The sequence below is a fragment of the Corylus avellana genome, chromosome 5 (assembly GCF_965113065.1).
Source record: "Corylus avellana chromosome 5, dhCorAvel1.hap1.2, whole genome shotgun sequence".
Classification (NCBI taxonomy): Eukaryota; Viridiplantae; Streptophyta; class Magnoliopsida; order Fagales; family Betulaceae; genus Corylus; species Corylus avellana.
This window is the reverse complement of record NC_142494.1, coordinates 8,198,632-8,220,333: the sequence shown is the minus strand read 5'-3', so window position 1 is coordinate 8,220,333 and position 21,702 is coordinate 8,198,632. Positions and strand designations below refer to the sequence as shown.

Sequence of the window (21,702 nt, the reverse complement as noted above, 5' to 3'; positions counted from 1 at the left end):
AATCCATGCTTTCTCATCCTGTGAGTCCTTATGGGTCATTATTAAGACCCCAATTATGCCCTATGTGACCTTTGACTACGTTATGAGGAAAATGATTCAATGTTTGCTTCTTTAGCATGTTGCATGTGGCCATGAATGATGCAGTCTTAAGAGACATGATTAGGAAAGCGGTTGAACTTGAGCTAAGTAACATAAGGGTGAGGGAAGACTATTCGTTAACACATTCACATTTTGTATTTACAGTTGATAGGTATGCCGCTTCTGAATGTTGTGACATAATCGTGAATACATTACATTTAGTGGGAGTTTAACATAGTTATGAGAGATTAAGTTCAGTAAGGATTTGAGATGTTTAATCTGATGTCACCAAATGACTTTGGGGCATAATGAGACCTTGTTTGTTTTTTGAAATGTTGCTATGTTAGTCTCTAACAAGACTTAGAGCCTGTTTGAGATTGCGTTTGAGAAATAGAGTTTTTAAGTTAAAAAGAGCTTTTTAAGCTTTTGCCAAAAGTGCTATTTGACCATTTTTAGGCCTTTTGGACCTAGTGCTTTTAATTTTTTTACCAAACAAGTACTTTTTTTTTTTTTTTTTCAAACGGACTTTTTGAGTGTTAAAAGCACTTTTAAGCCCCTCAAATATAATCCCAAACAGGCCCTTAATATAGTGCTCCCAATATTTCTACATGTGTACTTAATAGTCACTCGACCTATTTGCTAGTACAAATGATGTTAGAGATTGATAAGAGACATACATTGATATGAGAGATGTATGGTTATTGGTTAACATCTCCGGAGATGTTAATTATTGGACCTTAATATACCTATAGTGGAGCTGGTCTATATTAATATATTTTCAAGAGTTGTATCTCTTGAATTTGTACCTTCTATAACCAAAAGTTGTGTTCCTTAGTTGGTTATAAATAAACCATGGGAAGCGAGTTGAATGATTATTAAATCAGTCATTTGAGAATCCAAAATTATGAATCTCTCTTAATTCTATCTTGTATTTCTCTCTCGAATAGTATTTACATTGTGGGCATATGTGTTTTGTTATTGTAATAAAACACCACCGTTGATTTATTTCAAATCTAGACGTGAGATGCATCATTACACAATGTAGAACACTAACAAAAGATCTTTGTTTATGAGTTCTTGAAGAAAAGGTACAAACCATAGAACTCTATGCTTTTTATGTTTATGTTTTTCCAATGGACATATTATCTCCCTTTTAACTAGCATCAAAACTTTCACTCAAAACTTCAAGATCTACCTATAGCATCAAAATTTCAAGTCCTTAGTGACTATTTCACATCTAGAAAACAAAATTTATTTTATTTAAAGCAAAACAAGTTGTTCATACATTCAACTATTTAGTTGAACATCACCGTAATGTGCATAAACCAATGTCTTTTCATACATACAAATATACAATTATTTGATTGCATATCATCATAACGACATAAAATAAATATAGCATCTACACCCAAGCAATTGAAAATGCAAATACAGCCTCATTAGGAGGAATTAAACCAAACTTAAAATATACTAAAAAATGACTTTATTGCTGCACACAAATGAACCTCATTCCTTCTTGGCATGCTTGTTGTAGAAGGCTTTTATCCTTCCAAGTGCATCGTCCAGCAAAGAATGCTCAACAGCAAAAGAAATTCGAAGCCAATTCTTCAGTCCAAGGGCAATCCCTGGAAGCATATATAATCGTGAGCAAGGAAGCAATCCTTTTAAAGTTGTAATATCTCTCACACAAGTACGAATATCGTTTGAGAAATTAGAAAAGACTTCCATTTGTTGCTAATTAAGGAAGTTATTCCCCAGCTTAAGTTGATCTTGCTCGAACAAAGTTCATCATAAAAGATTATCAAAATGATTCAAGGATAAGAGCATATCATCATTGAATCATTAACTCCTGACAAAGTATTTGGGCATCTAAATGCTTGAAAATTGATATTGAGGTTCTGTTTGTTTTGGCATAAATGTATTTTCTAGAAAAAGTTATAATGATCAATCACACGCTGAACAAGGAAATACTTCCCATATGGAAACTCAAGCAACTCGGATTATATGAAAATATATTATCATTATTAGCCAATACATGTATATTTTAATTAAACATAATGTTTAGGTTAATTTTTTAACTTGTTTTACATTAATATTTTTATTTTTTGAATAAAAGTTTATATTTATATGTTAATATTGTTAAATATATTGGAGAGCGGACGAAAGAGAGAGAGAAGAGAGACAGCAGAAACATACAAGGACTACATTGTATTGAGAATGATCATATATATATGTGATTACAGAGGCCTCTATATATAAAGAGGCTATGAGTGATAAGCAAGAAACCTTAAAATTATTAAAGTATGAAATAAACCTTTGAAAATAATATAAAATATTCTAACAAATATAATTGAATGAAAAAATATATATATATATTAATAAATTTTCCGTTCGATCTAAGTGGCGGAAAATATTTTTAGTTGAAATCATTTTCCTGAAAAATTATTTTAGATGAAAACATTTTTCAACAAAGAATGTTTTATGCCGAAAGAAACGGAGTTGATGTTTGAAGATTTATATGTTAAAGCATTAAATGATATTGTCATATACATGTTGGAGACAACCACTCAAGAAACATGTTTTTAGCCATGAAAGTAGTAGGAAAGGGTTCTGAATTGTTGAATTCTTACCTGGCAGAACAATCACTGATTCCTCCCTGGCCAACTTCATACAGAAGTCCACGTCATCAGTAACTCCTTCAAGTAGTGATAGATTTAGCTTCACCTGTTACATATTCAAAAAACAAACAAGCACAAAAAAAAACATAAAACAAAATCGTATTTTACTTAACAAATCTTCAAGTGTTTATGTTGAAGAATAATAATCTCAAAGTCTCTATGTCCTTACCATTACAACCATCGACCCTTCTGGTTTGTGTGGACAAGTCAAGCAAGGAATCTCTTTAATTCTCTCATATAAAAAGTCTGCATCTTCTCTCATTATGTTTAGAATTTTTGAAAAGAAATCCTCCTTCGTTTGCTCAAGGATTTGGGTGAGTGCCCCCTGAACACATAAACTATTTCGTAATCTTTTGAGGATAGAATAAGGCAAATCCCAGAAAACTTCACTTGCTTGTCGATGTTTAGGTACTTTTGTAATCGTACCATTAAAATTTAAAAAATATCAATACTGGGTTGCTATGTTTCAAAAATTTGCAATGTAACCCTCTCCGGCCATTAAGATGTTACAAAAAAATCCTTACGGAGGAAGTTAAAATCCCAAAATGCTCCCATTTTTTTTTTTCTAAAAAAAAAACTTATATTCAAAAAACTTAAACTAGGTACCTGCATGAAGGTTGGGGGGTCAGTGGTGATTTCGAGATGGCTCCTGAGGCTCTCAGCAAACTAGAAAGAAGAAAGCACAGGTATTAAAGTTCATCACGAAATCAAGGTAAAAACATTAATTCATTTAAGCAGGCATAAAGTTTCCCATTTAGTTGTTATTAGAACTCGAAGATGATGCATCTGAATCTAGTACCAACAATTTTATTTTATTTTTTAAGCGTGCATGAAGAAACGCCACTCGAAAGAACCCAGGGCCGGCTCAGGCCCTAGGCGAGTTAGGCCCTCGCCTAGGGCCTCCAATTTGACAAGGCCCAAAAAAAAAATTTTGAGCCAAAAAAATAAATTGAAGGCCCAAATTTTTTTTTAATAGGGCCCAAAAAAATTTTTCATCAAAATTTAAGGCTTCAATTAATAAGCCCATTCTAAAAATAATTCAAGAAAAAAATTATAAAAAAAAAAAAAAAAAAATGGGCCTGACGCCTACACAGCCTATTGCCTAAGGCCTTAAAAAACAAAGGGACAAAGCCTTAAAGGCCTTACATCAATTACATGCCTATTGCCTAAAGCCCTACACGCCTGACACCTACACAGTACATGCCTACATCATCCTCTTTTTGGAATTTTTTTGTTTATGGTGAGAAAATATAATTGTTACAAATAAAATATTATGATTTATTTCCTATTTATTATCTAGCCATCTAGGGAAAGTCAACAGCCAAAAATATAGACTGGTGCCAGCCTAGTAAGCCTACCACGGGCATTTTAAATACCAGAGTCTCTCTATTTGCCTCTCTACCTCTCCTCTTTGCTTGCCCTTTTCTGAGTTTCTTTTCTCTGCATATCTCATCTGCTAAGTGCTAATTTTCGTTACTTTAAAAAAAAAAAAAAAAATTAAGACCAAATTTCAAAGTTTTGCCTAAGGCTCCAAAATACATTGAACCGGCCCTGAAAGAACCTTATCATCTACTGTACATAGATTGGTTTAGGGGTTGCAATTCATGTTCGCGTGTCGAGTTCAAGTTGTGTCAAAACATGAGTATAAGATTATATTAATCAATCTTTACCTGGCCCATTTGATTAAACGACTTAGACTCCTTAACCTTAACCTCTTAATTTTATGTTGGTTTTATGTCAGGTTTGTAGGTTGTGTCAAAAATTGTTAGCTCTTATGTCTTATGTCGAGTTTGAGTTCTTATTGAGTCATGCATATATATAAGACTGTATACTCAACCTTAACCCAACTCATTTGATTAAAGGGATCAAACACTTCAACCATAAGTCGGTAATTTAGTATTGAGGTTATGTCGAATTCACGGTTCGCGGGTCGTCTAAAAAATTCGCGACCCTAATTTAGCGCTACTATGTCAAATAGGTTAATTGTGAGATATAGATTGATTGGAAGAAGAGAACACCAACCCCCGATTCCTGAAAGATGCCATTGAGGTCACTTGTCACAATCCAGCCAAGTCGCCATCCAGGAACAATCCATCTCTTTGATAAAGACCCAAGTGTTAAAACAGGCGCAATTGATCCGAACACTCCCATGGGCACAAATATATTACTCCCAAAAGCTAGATGGGCATAAACTTCATCTGAAATCACAAAAATCCCAAGTTTTCTAGCAGTCTCCGCAATCTAAGTTGACAAAAACACAACAATTGAAACTTTTAGTTACAATGAACATTGTTTTCTTCAAAATTTACAACATAGATATATGCAAACACACGTACCTTTTTCAAATGTTGGTATGTAAAGACATTTCCACATGGATTGCTGGGATTGATGATAACCATAGCCACTGTATTCTCATCTGCAAGAGCTTCAACAGAATCAAGATCAACCTCCCAACCTTTTTCGGGCATAAGATCGAAGTGGCGAGCTTCAAGGCTACTGCAACCCACACGAGCAGCATATTGCGGGTAGCCTGGTCTGGGGAGCAGAATGTTAGCACCAGGACGCGCAAGAACAGATACCACAATTTCTATTGCTTGAGTGCAACCAACTGTGAGATACACATCATCTGCTGATAATTGGTATGGGAGATCTTTTGAAAGATGTTCTGCAACAGCTCTGTCATGAATTGAAGCAAAAGGATTATCAATTTCATTGGATTAGTCTGATACTCATTTTATGAATTTTATTGAACCATCATATTTTTATGGACAAAGTTTCCTTCAAACTTCGATATAAGTTGATTGGACGTATGTAATTCTCACATACATTTATTAAAATACAATAATCACATGCTCTAAAAATGCAGCTAAGAAATAAAAATATATATCGACAATCACATGTCAGCTTACTACACATCAATTTGAAAGAAAATTTTGACAAACTCCAATTTGAGGCACACGTTACCAGAGGAAAACCCACATCATTTTCCAAGTCAACCTATACTGATCCCTTTAGTGAGAATACGTATACTAGTAATATGTGATCTTAACGTGATAAATAAAATGAAAAATATATAGGTTTAATAGCCAACTCAGAACACCATCTCTCTGACATTAAAAGTTAAAAATTTATAGGGCATAATTGACTTAGCAAAACAATTTAAAAAGTAGAATATTTCCATTATAAAATATGTATGTGTTTTAACTTGAAAATAAAATTCTTGTTTTTAATAACAAATTTGGAATTTCTCTAGCTTTGGGGTTGAGGCTTTGCATTTTTGTTTTTTAGGGTTTAATTATGACCCTTTTATATTTTTTATCAAGTGCATAGAGTTTTTTTTTTTCAAAATGGGTTGGAGGACTGAAAAATTGTCATGTGTTCTTACCCATGCAAGAAACACATGTTTTTTAAATAGAATTAGAACCATTGTGTGTTTCTCATATTATTAAAGAAACACATGTTTTTCACATGTTAAGGAACATTTAATAATTTGATAAATTAGATTAGAAGAAATTCTTCGATCACAATTTAAACATAAACTTTATCTTTATTAAGTGATATTGGAGTTATGAATCGAATGTTTTTGCCTTAATTTTCCATATTGCTCACTTTAAAAATCCACAATTTTGTGCTTGTGTTTTTGTGTGTGGCAAATTGTTTCTAGGAAAAAATATAAAAAAGCCCCCTAACTAATAACCGTTTTAAAAAAATTTCATGCTGTTTAAAGTGTACTAAAGTGGTCCATCAAATTACTAAGGTGACCCAAAAATGCCACTTTTTATGATATTTCTATAATACCCTTAATTATTCTCTTAAAAATTAAAATAAAAATTAATAAAATAAAAAACTAAATTAAACTATTTTTTTCGTGTGTGGTAATACCCTTATTACCACCTCATTAAAAGTTTCTATATCTTTGTATAGACGGTGAATTGACCGGTCAACCCTTTATTTATAGGATGATCGTGATGGATGTAGGGTCGGCCGCTAGAAAGAGAGAAAGTTTGGCCAAACCACCATTTAATTTAATAATGTGGCATATTTTGGCCACGTGCAATATCTTAAATATCCAGGGGATCTCAATCTCCTCCAATCAAATCTATTTTAGTACACATTAGAATCGTTTGTTGTGAACAATCCACATTAAACAGATGAATCCTACATATTGCATCGTTGTATTTTCGAGGAAAATATATATAAACTTCTAAAAGAAAAAAAGAAAATTGCAAATTGTATATCTTGGGGATTGAAAAAAGAGTAATGCTAGGAACTATTTTTTTATCTTCCTAAAGCTAATGTGGCTTTTAAAATTACCATTGGATCAAAATTCAAGTATGATTCATCTAAAATTTAATGGTGATTTTAAAAGTCACATCAGTTTTAAGAGAATAAAAAGATGGTTCCTAGTATTACTGTTGAAAAAAATGGTACACGAGAATCAAAATAAATTAATGCCCCTCATTTCTTAATATATATAACTTGAAAAGTTCTCTTTCTTGTGTGGGAGTATTTGAATATACCCTCATCATAGCTTAATTGGGAGACTATAATCTCGTTTAAGATTGCGTTAAAGAAATTTAAAAAATGTTTTAAAGCAAGAAAATAGTGGTCAAATAAAAATAAAAAATAAAAAACTTAAAAAACATTTTTTTATCCTCTAATAATACAGCTCAAAACTACCTTGTAGAAGAAGCTTGATATATAACAAGGCTTTTTCCAAAAAGTTATTTCAATTTTTTTTTTTTTTTTTTTTTTTTTTTGAGATCATAATCCCAAACAGGCCTTGTTTCTTTTGCCAATACTAAACCATGCGGTGTACTCTTTTTGTTGTTGGAATTTTGATCATGAAGCCCATGAGCCATGAATAATATTTATTTTCAAAAGGAAAAAAGAATTAGAGGTTTATATATACGAGGAGTGCTAGGCTTACAAACAAATTTTACAGAAAAAATTTTACAAACTGATATGGCAGAACATAATTAGGTTTTTAAAAATTTGAATGTATCTTATATCCAATCATGTTGTGCCACATCGATCAGTTTGTAAAAAATTTTCTGTAGAATTTGTTTGTAAACCTCATGTTGTGCCACATCGATCAGTTTGTAAAAGTTTTTTTATAGAATTTGTTTGTAAACCTAGCATTCCTCATACTTAGTAACCCTTTACGACTAAATGGTCAAATGAAATTTTTAAAGTAGTTAGATACATCCTACTATTTTAGAGTATAGGTTTGAATCCCGCTATAAAAATCTTCATGCTTGATTAGCGTGTAAACCATCCTAGTGGGGTTAGATTTAAAATAATCACAATTGGCCTCTTCCGTTTGCCTTTTCTACTTATATATATATATATATATATATATATATATATATTGAGGGTTTAGAAACATACCTCCTTCCCTCAGCTATACCAACGTTGGAAGCGTAGGAATTGAAGTTAAAAGACCGGACAGCGTCAGCAACGGCATCTGCCACAAAAGGTGTAGTCTTATAGCTGGGATACATTGAAGGGTCAGCACCGCCGAGAGGAATTGTGGACCGTTGATCCTCCTCGTTACGATTTGCCATCAGCTGTTTGAGAACACCTCGGACGGAGATGGAGGAAGCCTCTAGCTCTTGGTTCCTTTGGAAACCCCATTTCTTGTCTCCCAGCTGCTCCATGCCTTGGTCCTAAGCAGACAACAAAGGTTAAGCGTTTGTGGTGTTATACACTAGTAGAAAGATATATAGACCAATATTTATAGCCACAATTCATTCCTTCTTTTTCACACACGAAAAGTAAGGATCAAGATCCTTTCACAATTTTTAAAATACGAGATTCTCAGATTTTAAAATTTGAGTCTTTCATTACATCTAACGGTTTAAATAAATGCAGAAGTTTGTGTGTTATCGAGACAATTAGTTTTAGTTTTCATCATGCCAAACCCACTTGCCTCAATAATACACAAAACTCTATTTATTTGAACCGTTAGATATAATGCAGTGCCCAAATTTAAAAATCTAAGAATCTTATATTTTTAAAAATTCGAGACATCTGAATCGGAATAATAATCATAATACTTTGGAAACGACATGGAGGGAGATATTCTATAATGACTATGTTGTCAGTTTGTGGGGACAAACAATAGTTCAAGTCTACTAATTGGACAAACAACAGTTTATGTGTACTAAAATTTGAACCGTTTCTATGTTTTGAATGTATGTTATGTATGATGTAATGATTCGTCCAAAAGAGAGAAAGGAGAGCTGAACCAACATTATAGTGATTTTATTAATGATAAAATATTGTAAAATTAATGTTTTACACCAATGCCATTCATGTCCCTTTATTATATTTTTTTGTTGTCACATCCTTTTCATGTGTTGAGTTTTTGCTGCCCTCTTACACTTTGAACATGTAATTGTGAGAGGTTTCTTTATGGGGTTTATTTGGGTCCTCAAGTTTCAGGCTGCCCACAACTTCTCGGCTCTCGGGCATGTGGACTTTATAAGGGCCCTCTCACAAAGATTTGTCCAAATTACAAACAATAGTTAAATAACTTTTTTGGTACCCCACTTTTAGTGCTTTTATTTTTTCCCTTAAGTTTTAAAACTAGATAAATCTGGTGCCTCACATATGGGAAAAGACAAAATCAAAACCTCGATCATTAGTTTCCGTCAGTCCCAATTAACGAAACTTTCACGTGTCACTCTCGATCATAATACGTCATGTGTCCTAAAAATTAAAAATAATAAAATTATAATTAAAAAAAAAAAAAAAAGTGAAAATTTTATGGGCTTAGGGGTGGTTCGGCTACCCCAAGGGTGAGGTACCAGATTTGTCTGATTTTAAAACCTAGAGGAGAAAAAATAAAAACGTTAAAACCGAGGTTCCAAAAAAGTTATTAACCATACAAACGGATCTCAATTCCACCTTTAAATGCCTTTTAATCTTACTTCTTTTTTTCTCTGCAAGTCCTCTTAGCGATCTTTTTCTCTTTTCCTTGCAACTCCTCAGATTATGTGAAAATATATGATCATTATTAGTCAATATGCATGTATTTTAATTAAACATAATTTTTCGGTTAATTTTTTTAGTTGTTTTATATTAATATTTTTATGTTGTGAGTAAATTTTATATTTATGGGTTAATATGATTGAATGAAACTATCATAAATTTTTATTGATTTTCTGTACAAGTTAAACGTTGGAAAATGTTTTACACCAAAACAAATGAAGCCTAAAAATAATTATTTTATTATTAATCCCTACAAATGCTGATTAATTAATTCTTTTTCAAACATGAATAATAATACTAATAATAATAATAATAATAATAATAATAATAACTTGGAAAGGACAAATAGGGAGAGATTTTATATGACCATGTTGTCAGTTTGTTTGTACAAACAAAAGTTCAAGTGTATCCAAATTTGAACCGTTTCTATGCTTGGAAGTTTGATATTTAATAAGCTAGTCTTTCAAAAGAGAAAAAGGAAATATAAAAGAAACTTCACTGATTTTATTAATGTTGAAATATTGTAAAATGAATGAATATTTTATTTTGTTCAAACTCTTGCATTTTATAATTAATTGTGGAATAAATTTGCCCCTTTTTAGGAATTAAAATAATAATAATAATAAAAGGCAAGAGAAATTATAAAAGTTAAAGAAAAAAAAAAAGAAGCCAAGTCAAAGATGAAGTGTAGCAGTAGTACAAACAACACAAGGAAAATGCCATATTCAGAAATTCAGAAGAAGGAACAGCAATCAATTCGTGTGGATCAAGCAAGAATTAAAATGCAGCAAATTGAATTCTTACGTGGGGCCTAGTTGAAGAAAATAAATAAAATCTCTTCATCCATAATTTACGAAAATATCCAAAGACTTGTGAAAGGGCTGCCAATTGTGTAAACTAAGAAAGGGGAACGTATAGAGTCTGTAGACCGGATTTGGCTTACATGCTGTTATTAAAATAACAATATATATGTTGTAGTTTAATCAACGGTCAAAATTAAATTTTTCAAAATCTCTTTTCATTTTCTCTCTCCTATTAAGTGCTTTTAAAAGTAAGTCAACTTTAAAATTCAATCTTGACCGTTGATTCAATTACAGCATACATGCTGTTATTAAAATAACATGTAAGTCGGATCCCTGTAGACCATAGAGAAATGAGCTGAATCCTCTTTGGTTTATTTGAATATATAAGAGAGCATCCCGTTACTTATATTTGGCACTTATTTACCTTTTTATATATATATATATATATATATAAAAGTACATCATAAACCGACAACAGGGAAAAAAGGAAAATAATAATAATAATAATAATAATAATAATAAAATAAACAAAAATAAACTTATCCACCTTTCTCGTTTTCCGCAAGGGTAATGAGATGCTAGTTGTTTGTCATCATAGTAAATGACTTAAAAGTAGACAGTCTGTGAACTCGAAATGTAATTTACCCACACACACAAAAGAGTTTGAACTTTTTCAAATATGCATCTAATTACAAGCATGCCATTTCCCCTCCCAAAAAATAAATCTTTTTTCAAACTTTATTATGATGATTCCCTTAAAAAAATAAATAAATAAATATAATCCGAACTCTTTAGAGGTGAATTCAAAATTTTGTCCTTGATGTTGTTGATTCGTTAGGTTTATCAAATTATTTGTAAATATTGATTAAGATTCTTTTTTGATAGCACAAGCATTCGAGGCTTCGCCTTGACTAGATCTTCAAGAGACATCGTACAAAACGCTCCCTCGACATAAATCGAATGAAGCTCGAGCTTTCATCCACTGCATGGCCCTAAGAAATTTCATTCCACTTAATTTTTACATGATTCATAGAGGCTTTTGATTCCCTCTTGCTGGATACCCTATAGCCCATTCCCTTCCACATGTTTAGGGAATATTTTCTTAAAAAAAAAAATCACAAAAACTCACCCACATTAGTTTCCCTAAATTTAACCAACACCCTTGGGTAGTCACAATGTTTCCCAACGTGTAGGAAATCACTTTTGGTTTCCTAAACATTATTTTAATATAAACATTTCTTTTTCCTCTCTCATCTTTCATATTTTTGTCTTTCATTGGGGATTGTGTTAGGAAAGTAGTTCTCTAAACATTATTTTAGTATAAATATTTCTCTTTCCACTCTTCTATTTCATCTTTTTGTTTTCATTAGGGATTGTGTTAGGATTTTGTGAAAAATGTGAGAGTAGGTAAGGAACTTGTATTTTGTAAAGAAATAATATTTTAATAGTATAGGAAAATGTAAGGAAAACTATTATGAAATATATTTTGATAGAGAAACAAAAAGTAGTTTTATTCCCTAAAATAAACAATATTTTCTATTAAAATAATCAAACATCATTGTACACATGGAGTTCAAAAACATGTAAGAACTCCTTTATGGTTCAAGGAAATCAAATAAAAGCATGGATCAACAACACAACATTGTTGATTACACTTCACCAAAAATAACATAACATAATGGGATCAAGCAATAGGAAGTTGCAGATCACCACCCCTTCTTCATTATGTCTTGCTTGAATAGCAAGACTTCAAAGAGGGGATTTTATTAACAAACCCTATCACAATTATTATTTTCAACATTCATGGGAACCACCATGAGAAACTAGCCTGCGCATATTGTTTCTTGGCATGCCTTTCGCAGAAGGCCTTAACCCTCCCTAAGCCATCTTCAAGATCTGAAGGGTCGATTGCAAAAGTGATGCGCAGCCAATTTTTCATCCCAACAGCCAACCCTGGAGGAGGAAAAATCCAAAGAAAATATAACTTCCAGACTATCAACAACCAAATCATTCCCCCACAAAATGTTATGGGTGGGTATACGGAGGAAACCCTAAAAGTGTTGCCCTAAACACCTTTTTGGGGCCACCATTATAAGTTCACCCTAAATGCTCATACCCTGATGATAGTTTTAAATGCATGATATAATTAGAGATAAAAAATAAAAAATAAAAATAATAAAAATAAAAATAAAAAAGACCAAGACCTTTCACCACAAGCCTAATTCTCAGATTTTCTCAACTAGTGGTAGAAAAACTATGGTACAACAGTTATATTACCAAGCAGCTAAAAAGATACTAAGGTCACTCTTTTTTAGTTGAAAAACTAGCAAAAGGGAAGACTAGAATGTGTTGCAAATCTGAACTTGTAAATTGGGTTTTGTCTAGCTCAAGGAATCTTAAAGACCTCGTTGCATACCTGGTAAAATAATAACTGATTCCTCTTTAGCCAGCTTGAGACAGAATTCCATATCATCATTAATGTCTTCCAATAATGATAGGTTTAACTTGGCCTGTGACAAAATTTACAGTCAAAACATCGTCAATACATTACAGTCAAAATTTACAGTCAAAACGAGTATGTCAAACATTTGATGCCCTTACCATCACAAACATGGATCCTTCAGGTTTATTTGGACAAGTAATGCAGGGGATCTCCTCAATTCTATCATAGCATATGCCTGCAGCCTCCCTTAGGATGTCAATAACCTTTGAGAAGAAATCTTCGCCAGTTTTTTCAAGGATTTGAGGAACCGCTCCCTGATACATATAGGCATTGCTACATTCAAGAGAAAGAAAAAAGGAATGCATGGATGATTACAGTATTTCTCTATTACTATGTCACAAGTTTGTCCAAATTATGTTTGATTAGTACACCAAGAAGCTGGTTCTCACACACAAAAACAAATTGTATAATGCCCAAGAACACTATTGAAAATTATGCATTTTAGCAAAAAAGAAGGGGTAAAGGAGAAAAAGAGTTATGGAGCCAGGCTGGAAATCAAAACCGAAAGTGCAGGAAGCTTGATAAGTGTAGTGAACGGTGCGTGAGAGCGCATTGGGGATCCTCAAGGTGAGTGGAATCTTCTCCGGTGATCAGAGGCCAGATATACCCGGTATTTGTACTAATTTTGCTTGCTATCCTTTTTTGGGATAACCCCTGCCATATTACCTTGTTAAGAAGTCTGTAGATCTCAAGAGGAACCAATAAGGTAAGGTGGAAGTATTCTCCTTGAAGAATAGCCTCTATATTTTTTGGTTCAATGATGAGATCACTTGTGATGCAGTCATGGAAGCTAAGATTTTGCATATTTCCAATAAGCCTTTAATCATTAGAAAATGGCAGCCGGGAATGCAATTGTAGAAGATATATGTATCTTCCATTCCCCTGATTTGGATTTAACTAGTGCACTTGCCAATGGAGTTTTGGAGCCCTATATGTTTAAGCTATGTGGCTAGTAGTGTTGGCAATCCTCTCGATGCTGACTCGGTTACTGAAGAGCTGCAAAGATTGGGTTCTGCGCATGTATTGGTAGGAGTCAATCTGAACTCGGCTTTTCCTAGAGAAGTTGAGCATGACATGGGGGCAGGGGAAAGGATTGCCATTGGGATTGATTATCCATGGATACCCCCCAAAATGTAAAGCCTGTAACTTGTTTGGACATGTACCTTTTGCTTGTTGAAAGCAGGAAAAGAAAGTCCAGGCACAGAAGAGACAAGTGGTGGTGAGTAAACAAAAAATAAAAGTATATAAGTAGGTGGCTAAAGAGGATGGAAGTCGGAAGGGGACTTTTGATAAAACAATTGGGAAGGAAAGAATGTGTTAATTCTTTTGCTGTACTGACTAAAATGGCTGACAAGGAGAGTTTTGAAGGGGGAGTTTGTGGGGAATAGAATAGAATACATAGACCTAATACAACTTTCTTGGAGATCTTTGAAACCGCACCGGGGAGATAGGTATGGATGACGAAAATAAAGATAGAGGTTTTTCTCCTACACTCATCTGTTGATGGAAGTACTAGCTTGGAACATACGGGAGGTTGAAGGTAGCTATCATTTGTATATTGGAGACTAGAGTTAAGGAGGCGAGTGCAAGAAGGATAATGGAGAATATTGTGCCTGGATGGGATGTCTTACACAACTATAATAGTCATTATCTTGGCCGAATATGGGATTGCTAGAATCCAGGTTTAGTTAATATATGTACTGTGCAGGAACATACTCAAGCCATTACCTGTGAAATAACTAAGCGTAATGACAAGTTGAACTGGTTCCACACATTTGTATATGGAGCAAATAAGGGGATTGAGAGAAGAGCACCAAGGCAGCATATGAGTTTGATAAAAAACAAGATTGGTAGAAGCCCTTGGATTATTTCAGGGGACTTTAATGTGGTTCAAAGTATACAAGAGAAATGGGGACATGGAAAGATGAGCTGATATAAATTTGAATTTGAGGACTGCATTCAAAAGCTGGAGATTGTTGATCTAGCTTATACAGGTTGCTTCTATACATGGAATAACAAGCAGGTAGATGATCTACTAATTTTTCCTGCTGCAACGATTAAGTCTGCTCAATCTATTAAGGTTATTCTAGCTGAGTTTGCTGGTATCTCTGGTTTAATAGCCAATCTAAATAAAAGCTCTGTTTTCTGTTCAGGAGTTGATGACTTAGAGAAGAAAATTCTGGTTTCTTGTCTGCAGATGAAGGAAGCCAAGCTACTACCTGTGCGCTACTTGGGCATTCCATAAATATCTACAAAATTGACTGCTGCAGATTGTGGAGTTTTGGTAGAGAAAATTTTCAGCTTGAATTAATTCATGGCTGTCCAAAAAGCTGTCAGTTGCTGGTAGACTGCAGTTGGTGTCTTCTGTTTTGTTTAGTGTCCAAGTGTACTGGTCCTCCATTTTTATCCTACCCAAGAAGATCATTAGTCTGTTGGAACAGAAACACAACAGATTTCTATGGTCACGTACCGATGCTACTAAATCAAGAGCTAAGGTTGCTTGGAACTTGATTTGTGTACCAAAAAAGGAAGGGGGCTTGGGGATTAAAAGGTTGTAAGATTGGAACTAGGTGGCAATGATGAGGCACTTATAGAATCTTTTTGCAAGAGAAGGTTCATTGTGGGTTGCATGGATAAAAGAATACATGCTAAAAGACGAGCTTTTGGTTGGTAAAAATACCACAAGTTTGCTCTTGGAGTTGGAGAAAATTATTGAAGATGTGTGAAGTTGCAAGAAAGTTCAAGATGCAAGGTTGGAGATGGACATGACATTTATATGTGGCTTGATCTATGGCATCCAAATGGGGTCTTATATGAGGTATATGGACATTGAATTGTCTATGAGTAGATGCACTATATATCTATGGCATCCAAATGGAGATTTTTAGTATAGCTTTTGTAATAGGGTCTGGAAGGCGTGTTTGAGTGAATGCATTATACATTAGACATGGAAATCAAGTGCAAACCGAAGAAAAATCATCCAGAAGATTAGATGGGAAGTTAGAATGAGAATATTAGCTAAAGGTAGATTTAAGAGAAGCAGAGAAACTGAAGCTTTGCGTAGTAGCTGGGGTCAGTCAGAAAAGATTTTTGAAGTTTAGAACTTTTCTTGTTTTTGTAAAAATGAGAATTCAGTTGTAAATGTTACATAGGCGTCCTGTTTGTAGACAACACAGGTGGTTGTTTTACAATGTAAATGTGTTTTCATTGAGTAGCTGCTAATATGCAGCTGGTTTCCAGTTTTTTAAAACCTGGAAGTGTTGTAAACTTTGAATCTTCTTTAGTAAAAATACTCAATCATCCAAAAAAAAAGAAGAAAATGATGCTCCTGCTCAGTATCTTAGGGACCCAAAAGGGATATCATGTTAGTATGCTAAGGATTGGGAGTAAAAGCCAATAGAATCTTCTTTTCTTCTCTTTTTTTGAGCCACTGAGGTGTCTGGGCAGCTAATTAGCAGCACCAAGTAAATATCAGAATAAATTCTTGAAAGTTGCCAAATAGTTAATGGTGGGGCTTTCCAAGTCAATTTTCTAGTCTGCCATTGAAGGAAATTCTTCTAATAAATTTTCTCTAACAAGAACTCAGGATAAAAATACGTAGTTAAGTTCTAAATGTGCTTGAAAGAGGAAAAAATGTTGCAATCTTTTAAAATGATATATTTCTTTTTCTTTAAATTCTTTAAAAAAGAATTGCTATTTATAAACCTGAATGAATGTTGGTGGATCAGATGCCATATTGAGACAGCCTGTAATACATTCCACAACCTGAGAGAAAAAGAAACGAATGTGAGAATACTATATGTGTTACGTTATTCATATAAAATTGTAATATAATGCAGAAGAACCATTATCATATTTTTCTTATGTGCTGTGTGCATAGACAAGCAAGCTTAACACACACTTAGGGCCTGTTTGGATGTACGTTTGAGAGACTTAAAAGTGCGTTTAACGTACTCAAAAAGTCCGTTTGAAGAAAAAAGTACATGTTTGGTAAAAAAATTAAAAACATTTTTAAGGGTCTAAAAAACCTAAAAATAGCCAAAACGGATTTTTGGTAAAAGCTTAAAAATGAAGCTTTTGCTAAAAAGTGTGTTTTGATTTAAAAGCTCTATTTCTGAAACGTAATCCCAAATAGGCTCACACTCAAACACACACACACACACACATATATATATATATATATATATATATATATATATATATATCGAGAGAGAGAGAGAGAGAGAGAGAGAGAGAGAGAAAGAAGACCCCCAATTTACGAAGGATGCCATTAGGATCAGTTGTCACAAGCCAACCAAGTCGCCAACCTGGTAGGATATATCTCTTTGATATAGACCCTAGTGTGATAACAGGCACAATTGATCCAAATACTCCCATCGGCACAAACGGTTTACTTCCGAAAGTGAGATGGTGATAAACTTCATCTGCAACAACCAGAATGCGCAGCTTTCTTGCTGTCTCTGCAATCTAATATTCAGAAAAATCAACCACCACTAACATTAAAACAACCATCTAATTACAAAAAGTTTGAACTTCAGAAAATTCATGATGATTACTGTCGAAATTTATAATGAACAATAAAATATGGAGAGAAAAACGAAAGTAGAAAGAGAGAAAAGACATAAGGTATTTTGGGCTAGTCTACATCTACTGTGAATTGTCCTAAGGACTACATTATGATCTCACTAACTTTATCGATGTTTACAATACAAAGATTCTTATTTATAGGAAAAATGTAGTATGTGAGGGAATATTAGTATAGTAGTCAAATTTCAATCAATTTTATAAAGAAAAGAAAAAAATAAGAAACAGAAAAAGAAGGTAAAACCTACCTTCTTCAAATGTTGGTGTGTATAGACACTTCCACAAGGATTTCCAGGGTTTAAGATGACTATGGCAACAGTATTCTCATCAGCAAGCGCTTCAACGCTCTGAAGATCAACCTCCCAACCCTTTTCTGGGTTAAGATCAAAATGACGAACTTCAAGACGTTTAGATGCAGCAAATGCCTCATAGAAAGGGTAGTAGGGTCTTGGAAACAGAATGTTGGCACCCGGGCGATCAAGGACTGTCAGTACTATTTCAATCGCTTGTTTGCATCCAGTTGTGAGATAAACATCATCCGGCGATAACGCATATGGAAGATCACGAGACAGATAATCTGCTATGGCCCTATTATAAATATATTCAAGCATCAAATCCAATTAGATTGACAGAATATGATGACCATTTAAGTAGTTCACAGCATTTATATGTAATGACAGTTTCAAAAATGTGCATTGTTTTTTACATTCCGTTTTTCTTTTTTTTCAAAGGGAAATAAGTGAACTTGATCATCGTGTTGATTGTGGTCACAAAAAAGGCTAACCATCAACTTCTGTCAAAAAGCTGTCTACGCTGCAATAGGGGATTTTCCTTTCTGCATGGATAAATATTACTAAAAGGAAGAAAATAAGAATACAGAAAGCAAGGGGAAACAGCATAGCAGGAAAAAAAAGTACCACCCTGAGAATACAACCAGCCAGGCAAAGAAACAGCACAAGCGGCCAAACAAGACAGTAGAAAAACTACCACCCATGATATGCTTTTCATAGGTAACATGGATCCAAATTCAGAATGATTTCTTCAAAAAACACATAATCACCATATTATAAGAGAAATTAGTTTAGAAACAAAAGCCTGCAAATTGGATATTCATTTCTTCACATAATTTTACACTTAAATAAGAAGAAGAGCTAGAAGTAGGAAATTGTTTTCTTTCTTACAAGAAGTTAGAGATCTTTTTTCTTCTACCTTCATTTCTGATTGAAAAATGACTACACTATTTGTTAGAATAGTTTTCATTGTCTCAAACACCACAAATTTGTATTTGCGAACAAGAGAAAACGTAAGCAATGAAGTGTGTCGGGGTGCCGGCATGGAATAACTCTAATGCTTAAGTCAATAAGTGTTTAGGAGATGGGAATTGTGAAGTACGAGTCCCAAAAGTCCTTTTTTACCCGAGCATAATTTACCTTTTATAGTAGTTCTCATGCGACTGTTTCCATGCTTTAATTCCACTTCAACGTGTAATTAACCTCATGCTGACCTTGATTGAAGCACAATTTATCCTCTAAATTACAAGTGTATCTTACATCATGACTTGAATAGTTGTTATTTTCCTTATAGCACAATAACAACATGGGAGCTGATTTCTTACTTTGCACGGGAGAAGTTAAATACTCTTCTCTTATCTCACTCTCATAAAAGTAAGTTAATGCAGCAATACCCATCAACCAATAGATTTTTTTTTTTTTTTTCTTTTTTTTTTTTTCAAATAAAGGATGATCCAAGGGCTAATGCATTGTTGCACCAGCCCAATAGTACAAGAATGAGATTGGAGAATAAGTAAGTAGTATTACTCTTTTACATGTGGGATGAACCCGGGTTAATATATATGTTAATTATGGGCCTTAGGGTACAGGCTGCACGGGCCTAACAGCCCACTTCCCAACATTATATATATAGAGAGAGCAGTAATATACATCACACCGGCGTGTATGAACAGTCATGCATGCCCGTTTTTAATTTTTTTTTATAATTAAAATATTAAAATATAATATTTTAATTATATTTTATAATTAAATCACACCGGCGTGCATGACAGTACGCCCGTGTGATGTATATCACTGCTCATATATATATATATATATATATATATATTGGCTCCAACGAAGACTATATATATAAACGTTAAAACGTGCTAGCTATTATCCCAATATGTCCTTTTCCAAAAAAATAAGTTTGAACCAGAATATTGTCTTCGTTGGAGCCAAACTAGGGGAGATTAAGCGTACTATCTAGTTATATAAAGTGGCACGACCATATTATATATTTTTTTTGCTTTTTTCAGATATTTGTCTTTTTTAGAATTTTTAGGAATATTTTCGTTTTTTAAACAAAAGGAGTTCATTATAATTTTGTGATAGTTTAAGAGAATATTTTGAAGTGCACGTATAGTTTTCCAAGAAAAATAGCCAAGTACATTAAAATAAGACACAGTAACACGTCACCAAAGAAAAAAAAAATCTAGAGAAGATGAACTTTGAGGATCAACGAAAAGCCATGGAAAGGAGATAAAAACAGAGGCATGATATCTCAAACTAAAACGTAGAAATTACCTCCTTGCCGGCAGAATCCCAACCGTCGGCGCGTAGCCATTATACTTAGCCGAGCGGACAGCGTCCACAATGGCGTCTTCCGCTGCAGTGGCGGCTCGAAAGGACGGAAACGCCGAGGGGTCGCCGTGTCCGAGAGGCACGGTTGGCCTTGGATCATCTTTGTCAAGATTCTCCATTAGCTTCGTCAGAGTTCCTCGGATGGTGGTTCCCGACGCCAAGTTCAGTTCTTCGTTCCCACGAAAACCCCATCTCGCCGACCCGTTTTCCATCTTCTGGGTTCGTTTTGCTGTGGTGGGGGAATCAGCTGGTTGAGTTTGATCGTCGGGATTTTATTAATATAAGTAGCCATTTCTTGACCAGCAAGCTCTCGCACCGGTGAGCAAGATTCTTCCTTATATATTAAACAATCATAGCATTTTCAGCGGCTTCTTTGTCATTTTTCTTACATTTAAGAATTCAAACTACTTTTTGCTTCCTTAGGTCAAAAAACACCCCAATAATTTTCTTTAATCATTCTCTATATTATTAAAATATTTATTTATTTTTTAATTTTATTATATATATGAGAGAAGAGATGAGAGGGAATTATGAAACAGGACTCATGAAAGAAAAGATGAGAGAGGTGAGAGAATTTTTTTTTTTATTTTAATAATCACAAGGATTGCAATAGTAGAACCTGAAATATTGGGTTCCGCTATAACAATCCTAATGTTTAGGATTCATTTAAGAAGTCTGCGATTTTTTGCAATTTTTTGAACATATTCCCTAAACTCACAAAGGACACAAATCTTTCTCCAATTAGTCCGAATGAAATATTCTTCGACCCATTTAAAATAGTGTCATTTTTTCTTTTCTTTTTTTTATGACTGCACAAGAGGGGAAGAAAGATTCGAACTAATAATCTATGTTTCATGAGGCGTGGTTCTAGCCAATTGAGGTAGCTCTTGAAGACAATACTGTCAAGTATCTATAAACATTAAAAACACACATCAAATTTAATTTAAGTTAGTAAACTGCTATTAATGATATTAATGTACACATTAAATTCTTAATGTCATTAATAACAGTTTACTAACTTATACTAAATTTTAGGATACGTGGACTAGAGGGTATCCAGTTCATGGCTTAGGATTTCTTAGCATCACAAATATGTCACGTGTCCTATTAATAAAAATTAAAAAAATATTAATTAAAACTTAAAAAATAAATAAAAACTAAAATAAATATAATTAAAAAAGCCAAAAAAAAAAAAAAAAAAAAAAAAAAAGATGGTGGCCTCAGGTTGGACCTCAGTCTGGGGTGAGCAAAGCCACCCCATGGTTCTTGGGAGTGTTCCGGCCACCTCCTAGGGCCAAAATGATATATATATATATAGGGTTGCTCTCAAGCCACCCCCATCTAAAATGGAGTAGTCTGGCCACTCCCTATGGCCAAGATGGGGTGGCCAGCCATCCCTTATTTTTTTATTAATTTTTTTTTTTTTT

The 21,702-nt window shown here is 33.7% G+C and overlaps 2 protein-coding genes across 2 annotated transcripts; both read right to left on the bottom strand.

The window, feature by feature from the left end:
• Positions 1–1,569: 1,569 nt before the first annotated feature.
• On the bottom strand, positions 1,570–8,444 carry LOC132182777 (nicotianamine aminotransferase 1-like). The gene is made up of 7 exons (XM_059596115.2): positions 8,148–8,444; positions 5,093–5,432; positions 4,779–4,997; positions 3,363–3,422; positions 2,926–3,081; positions 2,709–2,802; positions 1,570–1,703 (listed from the first exon to the last, which is right to left on the bottom strand). The coding sequence occupies exons 1-7, from the start codon at positions 8,414–8,416 to the stop codon at positions 1,585–1,587; spliced, it is 1,257 nt and encodes a 418-aa protein (XP_059452098.2). The 5' UTR covers positions 8,417–8,444; the 3' UTR covers positions 1,570–1,584.
• A 3,628-nt stretch (positions 8,445–12,072) lies between these two features.
• Positions 12,073–20,720, bottom strand: LOC132181414 (tyrosine aminotransferase). Its single transcript, XM_059594621.2, has 7 exons — positions 20,219–20,720; positions 17,891–18,230; positions 17,307–17,525; positions 16,764–16,823; positions 13,157–13,312; positions 12,972–13,065; positions 12,073–12,508 (listed from the first exon to the last, which is right to left on the bottom strand). The coding sequence occupies exons 1-7, from the start codon at positions 20,485–20,487 to the stop codon at positions 12,357–12,359; spliced, it is 1,290 nt and encodes a 429-aa protein (XP_059450604.2). The 5' UTR covers positions 20,488–20,720; the 3' UTR covers positions 12,073–12,356.
• Positions 20,721–21,702: the final 982 nt, after the last annotated feature.

What these genes read in the sequence shown, in the direction of transcription:
- LOC132182777 (XM_059596115.2), bottom strand. Translation starts at nt 8,416, where the DNA reads ATGGAGCAGCTGGGAGACAAGAAATGGGGTTTCCAAAGGAACCAAGAG. An exon ending in GGTATAGCTGAGGGAAGGAG is followed by an intron (nt 5,433 to 8,147) that starts GTATGTTTCTAA and finishes AATTCATGACAG; the next exon opens with AGCTGTTGCAGAACATCTTT. An exon ending in ATCAGTGATTGTTCTGCCAG is followed by an intron (nt 1,704 to 2,708) that starts GTAAGAATTCAA and finishes ATATGCTTCCAG; the next exon opens with GGATTGCCCTTGGACTGAAG.
- LOC132181414 (XM_059594621.2), bottom strand. Translation starts at nt 20,487, where the DNA reads ATGGAAAACGGGTCGGCGAGATGGGGTTTTCGTGGGAACGAAGAACTG. An exon ending in CACACCAACATTTGAAGAAG is followed by an intron (nt 17,526 to 17,890) that starts GTAGGTTTTACC and finishes TCTGAATATTAG; the next exon opens with ATTGCAGAGACAGCAAGAAA. An exon ending in ATCAGTTATTATTTTACCAG is followed by an intron (nt 12,509 to 12,971) that starts GTATGCAACGAG and finishes TTCCTCCTCCAG; the next exon opens with GGTTGGCTGTTGGGATGAAA.